At 40.3% G+C, this 11,025-nt stretch overlaps 1 protein-coding gene and 1 long non-coding RNA gene across 2 annotated transcripts; both read right to left on the reverse strand.

Annotated features, from left to right (window-relative positions):
• Positions 1–2,202: 2,202 nt before the first annotated feature.
• LOC131251909 (uncharacterized) lies at positions 2,203–3,404 on the reverse strand. The gene is made up of 2 exons (XR_009174046.1): positions 3,054–3,404; positions 2,203–2,986 (listed from the first exon to the last, which is right to left on the reverse strand). It is a non-coding gene; the product is annotated as an uncharacterized LOC131251909 (long non-coding RNA).
• A 1,282-nt stretch (positions 3,405–4,686) lies between these two features.
• LOC131251897 (putative disease resistance protein RGA3) lies at positions 4,687–8,702 on the reverse strand. The gene is made up of 3 exons (XM_058252892.1): positions 8,552–8,702; positions 5,545–8,147; positions 4,687–4,728 (listed from the first exon to the last, which is right to left on the reverse strand). Exons 1-3 carry the CDS (start codon positions 8,700–8,702, stop codon positions 4,687–4,689), a joined length of 2,796 nt encoding a protein of 931 aa, XP_058108875.1.
• Positions 8,703–11,025: the final 2,323 nt, after the last annotated feature.

The following is an 11,025-nucleotide window of genomic DNA, read 5'->3' on the forward strand; positions in this document are numbered from 1 at the left end:
GTGGTACACCAGCCAATCGGCTTCCCCACTTAGATGATCCCAACAACTAGTAATAGGGTCCTTACTCTTGCTCCAATGGTAGACTCCACGGAGTTTCAACACCTAGTCAATGGTTCCAGTACCCACGGTGTTAGTTTGTAGGGTTGTGTGTGCGTGTTTGTAGTAAGAACTTTTTGAGTTTGAATCCTTTGCTTGTTATAACAAGAGTTTTCTATTTGTTGTAATGTGGTTGGACCACATCATCACATACTGCATTTAGTGCAGTAGTGCTCACAACAAGGTGACCACAGTTCTTATGACTGTTTGTGACAAGCATAGGATCCCTATTCAAACTTTTTCAGTTGAATGTGAAAGAGTGTAGGGTGGCAATAGGTCAAGTAGATTTATGAGTCAACTATAGCCTAGTCAAAAAGCAGGTCTGAGCTAAGCAAAATGAGCAGTGGAATGGAATTGGATCATAAAATGTAGCACATTTAAGTAATGAGTTCAGCTACGGTTGAAACCTTCCCAGCCCTACCGGTTTATATAACTTAAGTCCATTCGGCTAAATGACTCAACCAAAACCCTAAAATAAATTAAAAGGTAATATGTATAAATACATGCATATAATGTAAGTATCCATTAATTGGGCACAACCAAGTATGCCTTTAGCACCATATTCCAATATTAAATATGATTGGCAGTGTTGGGTGAGTCGAGGTTGGGTTGGGCTTGGTCTTAATGAATTTTAAGTGGGTGGATTGGCCAACAAAGTAATGAGTTGTAGATTAGGTTTATATTGGAATTTTTGGTCCATTAAGTAAATGATCCATTTAAGTAAATGGGCGGGATAAGGTTTCAGGCTTGGGTTTGAACCCTACTCAATCTTGTTGGATTTTTGGAAATGCGATGGAATATAAAATGATTTGGAAAGTCCATATTTGAAGATTACCCCAATAAATTCCATTTTAATGCATATCATATTTTAAAAAACCCAAAAAGATGTAAAATCAATTAGATGCCTAAATGTAGAAACAGCTTGACTTTGCCATTGTCTATCTTCAAATATAGCAAGTCCCTCTCCAATCCATCTCAGATGCAGGAGAAGTGGCAAGGGCTAAGGTCTAACCTAAGCCGTCGTCCACGGGGTGGACCTACGTATCCCTCTGGGACGCGTGTGAGAGGTAGCTAAGGCTCATATTCTCTCTCTAGCCGTGTAAATGATGCCAAAAGTGGACTTGGGCATCTACCTTCTCTCTTATAGAGTGCTTTCTCCCTATAAAGGTGAGATTTATTTTTAAGGAGGAAGTTAGGCTTTCAGGAGGTGCATTAATAGTATTCCAATATGGTACAAAATTCAGTACCATGATATGGAGGAAGTTTGTTTATCCGCCTTCTTTTGCACTCTAATCATCTAAATCTCTCTTCCATTATTATCCAATACTCATTACCAGCCCAAGAAATGGATAATAGGGACTTGAAATTTGTTTAGTATAATTTAAAACAAATCAACCACAAAAACTAAAAATAAAAGGTTGAAAACTCAGGATAAAAGAAACGAGGCACTCCACCCCACAATTGGTATCAAGAAGAACTAAAAGAAAGATAAAGAACTAGGCTGAAATAGTTTCTAGCATGATAAGATCTGAAAATTCGACAACTCACAGAGCATACATCTATAGAAAGCGTAAAACAACAAATAGGGGATATATATGAAATCCCCTCAAATCCTCCCAAATCCATGGTACCAAACAACCCCTAAGGCTCTAAATCATGTCCATGGTTTATCTGTTGAGTGAATAAGCCTGATTTTATTTTCAATTATTATAAACGAATAGAAGCAAAAGATCAAAATATTGAAAGGTTCTAATCTAAGATATTTTATAAATGGGAGCCACATCAAACAAATGGCTCAGATTATTGAAAGATAACTCTAAATCCATTAAAAGAAAAGTTTGGATGTATACTATTACAAAAAAGAACAATCAAGTGGGACCTATATGCAATTTAAATGCCTCGGAAAATCAACCTTGAAGAATATAAGAAAATCAACAGATATACATCGAAGTAAATGAACGGATAAGATAAACTGACCATCCAATATACGTGTGGCCCATCTCATGCTCTTATATAACTGATTTTTTAGAAAAGGCAACTATACAGTCTTCGTCACATTATCTTTGTTCTTGTTTGTGTTTTTCTTTTGTTTTGTGTGTGTGTGTGAAGGTGGACAGTACCAATGCAAGCTTTATTAATAAAAGGAAAAGTTACATAAGTTGGAGGGGGGCAAAATACCTGACCTCCAAAACAACAAACAACAATATGTGGAATAAGTAAACAGGCAGTCATATGGATTAATTTACATGTATTAAAAGTAAATCCATTAAAAAAAGGAAAATAAAAATAAATAAATATAAAGTACACAATTCCTTGAAACAAACACAAATGAAAAGCTGTTGTTGATTTCCTCTCCTCGTATTGGAGTGGATCATTCAATGCTGATATGCTTGATGTGGGCAATCTTGTGATGATCTTCTCCTCCATCTTGGTAGCGCTCTTTTAAGAGTGGACAAATATGGATGATCAATTGTTGAAGCATGGTGAGGTGTTGCAACTCTTCCGGCAGAGACTTCAACTGTGGACAAATGGAGATTTCCAGAGTTTGGAGGGCTTTGAGTTGTCCCAACTCCTTTGGTAGAGACTCCCAACTGTGGACATCCATAGATCTCCAGAGTTTGGAGGGCTTTGAGTTGTCCCAACTCCTCTGGTAGAGACTTCAACTGTGGACAATTCCATTATCTGCAGAGTTTGGAGAGCTTTGAGTTGTCCCAACTCCTCTGGTAGAGACTTCAACTGTGGACATTCAACGATCCGCAGAGTTTAGAGGACTTCGAGTTGTCCCAACTCCTCTGGTAGAGACTTCAACTGTGGACATTCAACGATCCCCAGAGTTTGGAGGGCTTTGAGTTGTCCCAACTCCCCTGGTAGAGACTCCAACTGTGGACAACTCTGGATATGAGTTTGGAGAGCTTTGAGTTGTCCCAACTCCTCTGGTAGAGGCTCCAACCGTGGACAATGAGATCTCTAGAGTTTGGAGGGCTCTTAGTTGTCCCAACCAATCACCAGGTAGTGACGTCAGCTCATGAATTCCATCAATCGTCAAATTATTAAGGGTGGGGAGCACAGGTAAGTGCAACGCCTTCAGCTTTGGGCAGTCATCTATTGTTAATTCAAGGAGTGATGGCATAACCTCTCCATCTCCACCTCTCAATTCCCACTCCTCCCAATTTGGCATTTCCTGAACAAGAGGGCCTCCAGCTTGGGGAATGAGACACCACCACCACCACTTCCATCATTTTGATCATCCCCACTAAACTCACCACCCACTTTTTTCACCTCTACCATTCCCTTAATAAAAAGGAATTTAAGGGCCTATTTGGATGCCTGTAAGTTGGGTAAGTGGGAAGTGACTTACAGGGAAGTCACTTACAGGTGGTGTTTGGGGGAGAAAAATCACCTGTAAGTAACTTACAACCTGTAAGTCACTTACAGGTAAATCTACCAAAAAATTGCAGGGGGATGGGGGTGGGAAGTCACTTCCCTGTAAGTCACTTACAGGCTCAACGGTCAGATTTTTAAAAAGAGGGGAAGAGGGAGAAACACACCAACCCACCAACCACCATTATAGCCATGAAGCTCCAGCCATTGAAAATGGCAATCTCTCTCCGTCTTTGCAATCTCTCCCCCTCCCTCTCTGCAATCTCTCTCCGTCTCTGCAATCTCTCGCTACAGTTACCGACTTCCGTCTCTTCTCCTCCTAAAACGGTAGGTTTCATCGACCCTTTTTTTCTCCTTTGAAAACGGAAGGGATCGCATGCTGAGTAATCCGTAAAATTTGTGGGGTCCATCATGATATATGTATTTGATCCACACTGTCCATCCAATTTAATACTTAATTTTAAGTCATGATCCTAAAAATTAGCTATATCCAAAGATCAAGTGGACCACAACATAAGAAATAGTGTGAATTGAGTGTGTACCGTTGAAAATTTTTGAGGGGCCACAGAAGTTATGCATCAAGATGATTTTTATTTTTATTTTTCCCTTCATCTAGGCGTTTGTGACTTATGAACATGCTGGATGACAAATAAAGATCTCTATGGGAACTAGAAAGGTTTCAACGATCCAATCAGTATTTCCACTTCCTGTAGTATGGCCCACTTGAGCTTTGGATATTCTTAAATTTATGGCTCAATGTCTACATCTAGATGAAAAAATGGATGGACGGATTGGATAAACCGTATACATTTACAATGGGCCCAACTGAATTTACTTAGTATACTTAGTATAAACAAAAGTATAGCAGCAACTAAGTACGCAGTCTGATTGCGTTACTGGTAACACGGTAGTGGGTGTTACCCCTGTCGTGGGCCCACCTTGATGATGTGTTATATATCCACTCCGCCAAACTGTTTCTCCATCCGGGATTTTAGGCCCACCTTGCTTGTGTTGCCAGGTTTTTCACGGAGGAAGAAATGACATGTTAAAATATGCTGCAGTTTCTCCATCAGGGATATTAGGCCCACCTTGCTTGACATTTTTAGATGGTTTAGATTTTCTAGTTTGCATGGACTGCGGGGCATTTCCATTCATAGTAGAAGCCCATTGAGATTTGATTGGTGGGACGTATGCTTACAGTGTAAGTTTTCATTGGCCAACAACCACAGTTCCCTTATATGGACCAGTGGCCTGGATCAGAAAACCATGAATCCATCATGTATCTGGTACATAAATCCTATTTATTCTTATGGCCCTTGCAACCAAGGCCATTGTTCAAATGGACCCACTATGGATGGACCATGTCCCAATTCTTCACTTGATCATTAATAACTGTTCAACTGCAAATATCCACGGTACATTTGATTCTTGATTTCTATAACTGGAGTCATGGTTCAACAATCTAGATGAATAGGCTGCAGTAGGGCTGACCATGGATAGCATTTCTTCAGTTTAACGCGGGCCATTGATGTACACTTTGGAATAAGTCCTATTCAAAGGAATGAATGGTTGGAGAGAATGATTCCCAAGTGAAAAGTTTTAAATGTAATTTCTATAGTTGAAGAAGACATTGATAATGTAATTTAATTAGTAGATTTTCTATTAATGTTTTTAAGTTTATTCTCAATGCTTAAATTGAGTTATTACTCCACATTATAGATATTTTGAATTCGTGGGCCCACTTTTATAGCACACTTAATGATTAGTTTAGCTTAATAATTATCTCAAATATTCATCTTGATGGGCTTAACAAAATAACATATTTGATCCCACGTTTTTTTTATATGATTATAACATTTTAGAATGATTCCCCAATCTAAGGTTTGTTCGATTTGAATATTCAACTTTCTACCTAACTTACAGGTCATCCAAACAGAAAAACTAACTGACCTGTAAGTGACTTACAACTTACATCCAAACAGGTTACCTGGAAGTAACTTTCACCTGTAAGTGACTTACAGGTAAGTCACTTACAACTTAAAAGGACTTACAGGCATCCAAACAGGCCCTAAGGGACGGTAGTTTCCTAAGACCTGGAAGTTGTTTACACTTGAGACAATGCAAGAGTTTCACCTCAACTAGATTGGAGAACATTGGATTCCCTATCCACTTGGGAAGCTTGGAACCTTGGTAACACAGTATGTTAGACTCTTTCAAGTTTGTGTGAGGCTGGAGGCTTTCGAGCACATCCTCCATCCTCTTCACCTTATCATCCAACGGTTCAATGTAGGAGTACAAAAAGAGAAGAGCAAGAAGGTACTGCTTCTTATGCAGTTCTGCATCGCTAGCTTCGTCGCAGCTCCTGACATTTTCCAATCCGGTAATTGGCAGAAAACCTTGAAGATGATTGAGGTGTTTCAGTTCTCCACATTTACATCCTTGGTCGTCACCCCCCACAATGAACTCTGTTAGCGTCCGAAGCTCTGTTAGTCTCCCTATACCCTCTGGTAAGTACCTCAGATCATTTGAACCTTCAAATTCAAGATGTCTCAGGCTAATCATTTTCCTCATCCCTTTAGGCAGTTTTCTTAGCTCCCCACAGCCATTGAGTCTCAGGGTCTGTAAATTGATGCAATTACTCAATTCCTCTGGCAACTGCTCTATGTCTGTGCCAGATAAATCAAGATATCTCAAGTGTTTCAACTGTCCCACCGTCTGAGGCAATTTCTTGATATCAGTCCTACTGAAGTCCAATGCTCTTAGGCATCTCAAATGATGAAATAACTTGTCTGGCACCTTGGAGATTCTTGAGGCATGTCGTAGAAACGTCATTTCTGAGTATTGTAGTAGCAACGTCCGCAACTTGTGGGCCTTACGCAAGGTGGCCGAAATGGAAGCCAATTTGTGAGCTTCATCACCAGCTTCGTCATTGTCAACTATAAAAGAATGCCGGACATTATTTAGGTTTAACGAGGCTTCCTTGCTAATCTCCACCGCTGAACAATCACTTCCTGCAACGTATTGCGCTAGATCATGAACTAAATCATGCATCTTGCAATATTCTATGCTGCCATCACTATTGTTTTCTGCATCTTGGAGCAGTGGGCGCCTTAGCAAATCATCAAAATACAGTTCGCCAATTTCCTCCATGTCTCCACTTCCATTAATGGAGCAGATGAAACCTTGTGCCACCCATAACTTGACTATCTTATCCTTCCTTATCTGCCAATCTTTCGGAAAGACGGAGCAATATGCGAAGCACTGCTTCAGAGCTGGAGGCAAATCATAGCAGCTTAGTAACAAAGCTGGTAAAATGCCTTCAAAGACATCACCTGAGTTCCACATCTCGCTTCGCAAGACAAGCTCCCACTGGCTTCTAGTCCTTCTCGACTGCATGACACTCCCTATTGTCTTTGCAGCGAGAGGCACCCCTCCACATTTCTTTACGATTTGCCTTCCAATCTCTTCCAGCTCAGAACTCTCTTCTTCACTCCGATGCTCCAGCGCTTTACTTCTGAACAATAACCAGCAATCCTCATCGGATAAGACCGCCAGTTTGTGCATGTGATCAGTGCTTCCCATCATGCGTGCAACATCTTCAATACGAGTGGTTACAATGATTTGACTCCCGGGTGCACCAGCTTGGAAGGGAAGTCTCAGCTTCTCCCATTTCTCGCTGTCTTTGCTCCAAACGTCATCAAGCACCAGCAAGAATCGCTTTGCTTGCAACATACCACGGAGGAGATGTTGCAAAGGGTCCAGGTCTAGATGATCACAATTAGACCCATCTGCAGATTTTATGATTGATTTCGTAATCTGTCGCACATCAAAATCTTCAGAAACACACACCCACATTCTCATGTCAAAATGCCCCTTCACTTTCTCATCGTTGTAGATGAGCTGAGCAAGAGTGGTCTTGCCCAAACCCCCCATTCCAACGATAGAAATGACAAAGGGCACCTCAGTTACCTCCTGCAGCAGCAAGCCTATGACTTTAGTTTTATCACCTTCTCTGCCTATTACTGACGGTGGGTTGATTAAGGAGCTTGTCTCTCGCTTTCTGTTCTCACCCCGCCTGATCAATTCACTAACCACTCTCTCACCCTCCCCACTATCTGCTCTAAGACCCAATTGATTCTTCTCTTCGGCGATATCATGTAATCTACCCCTCACCTCCTTTATCCTACTCCCAATTTTGTGGCGTAACACGGCATGTTTGAAGCAAGTAATAGGCGAGAGGAAGCTTCTTACCTTCAGCTTGCTGAAACAGGACCCATCACCTCCATTGGGCGCTTGTGATCGGAGAGCTTCTGTCATCCATTCATCTAATATGTCATCCACATCATAGGCCACATCTTTGAGATTCTGCAACCAGATCTTCACTGCTTCATCCTTCCCTCGCCGAGTTTCAGCATCTTTAAGCACAGCTTTGATCAAGGTGAACGTACGGGAAAGCTTTTTGATCTCTTCGGTGACACCCACCAACAAGACCGCCTCATCTTCCAGAACTTTGTGCAATTTCTCTATTGCGAGCGAGACCAACGGATCAACAAGTAAATCAGCCAGGTTTTCTGTTTTGGTATTGATAGGAAGAAGGCAGGAATTTGATTCAAAGAAGTGTAGAAATAGGAAATGGGAAGGAGTATGTAGAGAGAGATGTTGTTTTGTAGCTGTTTGGTATAACTGATTGCAGAATTTATAGAAAGTGTTTGATCAAATGCTTGTTGTTTCGTCTACTCTTTATTCAAAGATTGATGCAAAACCTTCCCTCCACTTCAAGTTTAATTAGTGATTTCAAATAGAGGAATGGAATAATATGATCTCGACAGACTGTTGATTAGACGGGTTCCATGCCCCCTCAAAAAAATCCACGATCAGATTTTCCACAGTTGAAGCTAATTAACGGATGGATGGTTAAGAAAAGAACAATGGAAATGGTCTCCATCCAACTCAAGTATTTCTAATAATTAGATGGTTTGGATTTTCTAATTTGGGTAAGTGCATGGCCAATCTGCAATAAGACCTGTTTGATCAATGGCTGGGATAATGATCCATGGGCCCCACTTGAACTAACTGCTGCTTTGCAATGTGGTTTTCCTGGTTTCCGTTGGTTGAGGTTCCTCTTCCAGGTGGAGCACGTCACCAGGAATAACATATGTAATGTAGGTACGAGAGAAGATGCCGTAAGGAAGGAATTCCTCCAAACAATATCTCCAAAGATCCATTCCTCCAACAACAAGAAAATGTTCATGCTTGAGTGAGAATCCCAACACATTTCAAAATGGATATTTGAAATTTTAAATCTTAGAATGTTACTGGACTCCCACCAACCATCCATTTTGCCTCTACAAAGCTTAAATGCTTACCCAAGTAGTCCTTATAAGTAAAAGAAGATGCCCAAGCATGAATTTCCATTAATAATTAAGGCTCAGTGGATCAAATATCCAAGCTATATGTAAAATCCATTCCGTTCATCAGGTTCTATCCTTAATTCTTTGCTAGAAATTTCATCCGGATCCATAAGTGGGCCATGACACAGGGAACAATTGAAATAGGATGCTAACCATAGGATAGTGACTGGGGCTGGCATGGTTTGTTATCTTTCATCAAACCAGGTCATCACGTGTAAATCACTGGGATGAAGTGACTAGACATAATCAGCCGGACCCAAAACTTTGGCGGGCCACAATGTATGATTTATGAGGTTTTAGGTGTAATTTTACAATTTTCCAATTGGTGTGACTCATATGAGTTATTTTATCATGCTGATCTTTTTTATGTACGATGAAAATAAGAGTTATCACTTGATGAACGAAGTGGATTTCTCTTATACTGTATGGTGTGCCCACAGATATGGTTGGGAATCCTAACACATATTTCAAAAATAGATTTTTAAAACTTGTTAAATTTCAAAGTAGAGCTGGACGATGGATTGCAGGGGTTAAAGTATCGGCCTAAACGAGTATGTGAGTTTCGGCCCTAAATAACACAGCACAGCACACCTATATCCAACGGTAGGGATCTGCCCCCTGTACGTTTTTCACTGGGCCAATACATGGGCCCTGCTCCAGCCCGTTTATCAAGGGACCCACAAAAGCCAGGCAAGGGTCGGCCTAAATACCTTCGTGGTGTCATAAAAGCTTAATGGAATTATCTTTTAAAGGCATGTGCACTGATAAGGGCTATTGTTTCGGTGGACCACCACCTGGATCGGTGGAAGGGTAATATTCCATTCAAAAAACAAGTGCAGGGTTACCGGGTATTGTATCAACGGTCTACATTCAATCAGCAAAAGTTACAACTGGATGATCAGATTTCTTCAATCAGTAAGATTTTTTCACATAAAATTCGAATTGTTCTTATTTGAACTTCGTTGCGAAATTAGGAGTACTTTACTTGATTCATCTCTATGTATTTTTGAGGTTCCCAACCAGTGGTATTGAACTATGTTGAAAATTTATTGATTTCTTTCTAAACTTTTTTTGGTCCATTTATGATAAGCATGTGCTTGCTCCACATCTTACATTGGACACTCCGCCTCACAATTAGTATTAAAAAAAATAATAATAAGTTGTCTCGACTTTCTAATATGATAAGATCCAAAATTTGGATAGCTCATATAACATATATACATCTAGAAAAAGCCTTCAAAAAAAAAAAAAAAAAAGGAAATTGGAGAGGATGTAATGATACATTTGGTGAAATTCAAATGCAAAGAATGACTAACCTAGATCTTAGGCTCACAACTTTACCTAGAATGGATGGGAGTGCACTTAGGGGTTAATGACCATAAGCTTGATAATCCTATGCTCGAAGGAAAGATGGAGTGGGCTAAGTGGCCTACCTGATGGTTGTCGTATTAGTATGAATTTTTTCAGGAACCGAACTTGGGGAAACCATGATGGATAGGCTGGATGCCATAAATACACTAAAGAGAACCCCACACAACATAAGTTTATAGGATGTAAAATAATAGAAAAGAATCCTCTTCCAAGTGTAGAGTCCTTTATAATTCAACCATTCTACTTTCATAGACGTTCATGATATAGGTTTGATAGGCTTTGTATATAAAAGTCAGTGTAAAAGCCGGTCCTTTTATTATGTAGGCCACAGTTTATAAAGCAAATCAAAGCTTGGGGTGTCAATGGGTTGGGTTAGGACTAAGTCAACCTCTGTTAAGCCAGCCTGATTTTTTAATCTAATTCCAAATCCAGCTCGGGCCCATGATGGACCAAGATGTTTAGCTTGAGCCCAGCCCGGAGTTTTTATACAGGGCCCAACCCTTAGGATGCCAAGAAATTTTGAAATTTTTAAAAATAAGAGGCACGTCAACCTTAATCTTTTAAGGGGCACCCCATGATGTGTATGTAAGACTTACTCGGACCATTAGATGTGTAATCCCATATTAGCCGAAGGCGAAAAAATTAGGCGTAGTTCTCATTCAGGTGGTCCACACCAGAAGAAACGGTTGTGAGAGACGCAGCCCTTAATTATTATAGGCAGGGTATACTGTGATGATTATATAAAATCAACTCCAACCATTAGATG

Source organism: Magnolia sinica, chromosome 7, assembly GCF_029962835.1.
Source record: "Magnolia sinica isolate HGM2019 chromosome 7, MsV1, whole genome shotgun sequence".
NCBI classification, from domain to species: Eukaryota; Viridiplantae; Streptophyta; class Magnoliopsida; order Magnoliales; family Magnoliaceae; genus Magnolia; species Magnolia sinica.